Raw genomic sequence first — 4,502 nt, 5'->3', positions numbered from 1 at the left:
ATATTAAAATAAAAAATCTAAGGTAATTTTAACAACAAATTTAAACAAAAAAGAATGTAGAGAATTTTAAAGATGATTAAAAAGAATGAAAACAATATTTTTTTAATAGAAATAATAATAAAACTAATAAAGTTTTATAATAAATATATATTCAATAAAAAAAACATCATTTTTTTAAACAATGAGAAAATCTATCATAATTCAATTATCAACCAGTGGTGGGACAACCATCACTCACTGCTATCCATGAGTGCAATTTGACTCATCACTATTATTCAAGGAAAACCATGCCGCCTGGAACTACCTGTTGGTGGTTCGTAAGAGCGTCGAATTTTTTAAACGATGAGAAAACCTATCATAATTTAGTTATCAAATCAGTGGCGGGACAACCATCACTAATTGCTATCCATGAATGCAATCTGACTTATCACTATTAGTCAAGGAAACCATGCCACTTGGAACTACCTGTTGGTAGTTTGTAAGAGGGTCGATTTTCACTCTTGCCAGATGCCTCTTGTTCTTGGGTCATTAACATGTTTCCTTATGTCGAAGATAGACTCTTAGCTAAGTGAAAACAATTTTAAGGCATACTCGAGGCCCATCATTTTTTTTTAATAAAGGAAAAAATATTACAAAAAATTAAAAACCAATAAAAAAATTAAAAAAATTAAAGAAAAACAAATATATTAATATTTAAAACAAACAAACAAACAAACAAATAAATAAACCTATTAATTAAAATGATAAAAAAAGGAAAAAAAACATTAATTTTTTTTTTTTTTAAACAATTGAAAAAACAAAAGTTAATTAAAAAAAACAAAAACTATGTGTGTGATGTGCCATGTGGGGGAGGGTGATGTACGAATCTCTCTCGCCCACACAACACACACTTCACACACCTTTTTTGAATTTTTGAATTATATCTTTTTCTTTTTTCCTAGAAAAAAATCGTAATTTTCATTAATAAGGAAAATTACATTTTGCATAAACCCATGGCATATACTGAACTTTGGGCTAGATAGCCTATCTTGTTTGAGAAAACAAAACTTGAGGTGTACTCCATGCAGGGACACACTACTCTGTTATTGGGAATTTCAAATATAGGTTATGTACTTACTCTATGCAGAGAGTATCAAAAAAATAACTGTCATGTATAAGTCTGCTTCATGATGCATATATATAAGATTATATAAAACAAAATTAACAAAAATAAGTTTCAAGCTCCTTTGGAGCTAGTTATTCTCATAAGTCTATAAAAGGTCGATGATAGTATTGATGGAAGGTTCCATCCTTTTGCTCCAGTATGCTCCATGTTCCTATAGAGTTGTGTGCTGTTTTGAATTATATCTTATTTTTTAATGTTGTTGATTATTTTTTTTTTAAATTAATTTTTATTTTTTAATTTATAATATTTTTTTTAATTTATAATGTTATTTTATTTAAATTTTTTTTATTATATATATGTAAGTTTAAAATTCTTTTAAAACACCTCTTTTAACTTGTTTCCCCACTTTTCTTTTCTTAAATTAGCAATTTTCAATACTTTTGGAATAAAAAGTCATTTTTTTTAAATTTCTCATTTTTTATATATATATATATATATATATATTTCAATTTTAAATTATTTAAAATAATAATAATTAAACAAAATTGAGTAAGAGCACTTTTACATTTATAGTGATTTTTTTTTCCTTCGAGGGTACAAATGATCAAAGATGTAATGTCAATTAATTTGTATTTTAACTCTAAAAAATAAAATAACATTTAGACAACTTTGAAAAACACTTTAAAACAAGCATTTTACAAAAAAAAGGAGAGGTGATGCAACATCGCCACTTTTGCATTTCAACATGTTTGTTCATGCCTTTCGTAGTGTATGAACTTTAACACTGAAAAAAAGGTGATGTTGCATCACCACTTTTGCATTTTAGTGTAGTTTTCCATGTCTTTCATAATCATGATATTTGGTTTTTAATGACATGGCTAAAAGATGCTAGAATTTTAATTCCTGAAATGAAAAAAAGGGTGATGCTTGCATCAACACTTTTCAAAATCAAATTGAGAATCATAATTGATACGATCTCCAAAAAAAGAGAACTCGGTAAAGTTCTCATTAAGTTAGGAGCATTGTTCAATATGTTATCAAACTATTGAAGGACAACTTGGCTATAACAAAAAATAAGATGAAACAACAAACATATCAACATTGCAATGAAAGGGAATTTGAAGTGGGGGATTGGATATTTATGATACTGCAACTATATAAAGAGATTTCCCTCAAGCAACAGAAGGAGGACAATAAATTTTCACTGAGGTATTATTCCCCTTATAAGGTGTTGCAGAGAACGTGGGGGCTTCACTCAATGAACTCTAACATATCATGTGCATTTGTGGCAAACTAAGTAATACCCTTAATTTGACTGCTCATTGGAAAATACCTCTAAATAACATAATTTAACCTCTACCAATAGGAACCCAATACACCTTCTCAATTTAAATACCCCTACTTCACTAGATATTGTAAGTATCACAGTAGATAAACTTGATGGCCCTGGTAAAAATTATGATAGCTTCAGGGCTTCTATTGCTGAGACAGAGTGTAGATACGCGGGCTATGACTTCGATTTTGTGACCGAAGACGACTGTCAAAAGAGCAAGATATTCTTCATTTCCTGGTAAGTATGTCAACGTTACTGTTAAGTTTCATTAATTTATTTCTTCATAATGATCTTTAATTATTAAGTCGTTGAATTAAGTGGAAGTTTTATTAATTTATTTCTTCGCAATGGATTTTTTTTAATTATAAAATGGTTATTTTAGATATTTTAGGGTGGTTTTCTTTCTACATGTTCTTTCAAATATATTACATGGATTTTGATGTGCATAAACAAATTTACAGGTCTCCTGAGTCTTCAAGGGTGAGGAGCAAGATGGTGTATGCGAGCTCTAAGGACAAGTTTAGGAGGGAGTTGGATGGTGTGTACCGTGAAGTGCAGGCAACAGATCCCACTGAGTTGGGCATCGATGTTATAAGAGCGCGTGCTTAACGTGGAGGAGGTTTCACTTATGATATTGGTTTTATTGCATATTCATAAGGAAACATGTGTATGAGATTATTTATTGCCGTTGCATTAGTTGCTTTCCTATTTTCTTTGACTAGTTGTGATGGGCCCTTAAGTGGTAGTTTATACAAACTTTCTCGTTTAAGTTAATAAATTTTTTATTTATCTTTTTGTTTTATTTTTGGAATAGTACTACCAAATAAAAAAATGTAGTTTTTGTTATTTAAGTGGATGTTATGTTTTTAAAAAAATTGCAAATTGATATATGAAATAAAAAATTTAATTGTCTACTAAGGGATAAGTAATTGCATAAAGTATTGAAGAAAACATAAATAATGGTAGGTAGTAACTCCTCGTAGGTGTATTTATTTCCATCATGTTTTTATTCATTTTTTATACAAATATTTACTTAAATTATGGTGGTCTCTAACTCGTGGGAAATAAGTTATTTCCCTGAGTATGAGCTACTTTCAAGGATTTTAATTATGAAGCTTGACAATGAAAAATAATTGCATATATATATTTAAAAATCATCCATAAATATTGCAACTACATCCATAAATTATCAGAAATTATGACAAAAAAATGTGAGACAAGAAAGGCTACAATAAGACCTTCAAAGTTATAGCCCAATCAAATGTTTAAAAAATAATTATTGTCAAAGTTAAACATTATAATTTGGATTAGTCAATACTAAACTAATGGTGGTAACTAGGAAAGTCCATTGCTAGCCACGGAAAGGAACTAATAATATAACACTAGTTAATTTTGTATATCAGTTGTTATCTTTGACATATACTGACTAGTTGAAATGCCAAAATTACAAGATTTCTTTGTAAAAGAGGTCTTATATTAGTTGTTATTCTTATATCTTAGTTAGAAACTTTTAAACACAATTACATAAGGATATAGGTTTAAATTCTTCAAATGACCTAGGCTGCTATTCTTAGGAATAAGGGTAATCTCAATTTCCAAGTATTTCCTTATCAATTCCGATTTCCAAAATGATTAAGTGGTGGTCAAATCCTCCATGAACATCAATTGTCTATTTTACTGTAAATTGATAAGAAACAATGCCTTCATTTAAAAAAAAAACCTTTCGAATGTTTAATAGGATCTACATCTAATAATTCTACATATTCCAGCCTCTATAATATGAAATCACATAGTGGATTTGAGTGTGCAAGAAAACCTTAAATTTAAAATCTTCTCAATGCACAATTTAGATCTCCACTGCAATAATATTTTTACCTCATTAAATTCATAACAAGGATTCCTCCTAGAATTCTTGAGAGAATGAAATAACACCTAAACTTGAAGAAAAAGAAAAGGATTTAGAACTTAGATCATCCCATATAGCTAATAGAAATAAATTCCTAGTTCCCTACATTGTCTTAGGGGTGAAATTATCTTTGGCTTATGAGAATATATAATTTTTTT

The 4,502-nt window shown here is 28.7% G+C and overlaps 1 protein-coding gene across 1 annotated transcript; it reads left to right on the top strand.

The window, feature by feature from the left end:
- The first annotated feature begins 287 nt into the window (after positions 1-287).
- On the top strand, positions 288-3,047 carry LOC149238031 (actin-depolymerizing factor 7-like). Its single transcript, XM_089369450.1, has 3 exons — positions 288-306; positions 2,516-2,675; positions 2,900-3,047. The coding sequence occupies exons 1-3, from the start codon at positions 288-290 to the stop codon at positions 3,045-3,047; spliced, it is 327 nt and encodes a 108-aa protein (XP_089225576.1).
- The last annotated feature ends 1,455 nt before the right edge of the window (positions 3,048-4,502 follow it).

Source organism: Pinus tabuliformis, chromosome 8 (genome assembly GCF_031772625.1).
Source record: "Pinus tabuliformis cultivar Carrire ecotype Pingquan chromosome 8, CPIR1, whole genome shotgun sequence".
Taxonomy (NCBI): domain Eukaryota; kingdom Viridiplantae; phylum Streptophyta; class Pinopsida; order Pinales; family Pinaceae; genus Pinus; species Pinus tabuliformis.
The sequence above is the reverse complement of the archived record's forward strand: the minus strand, read 5'-3'. Positions and strand labels throughout refer to the sequence as shown.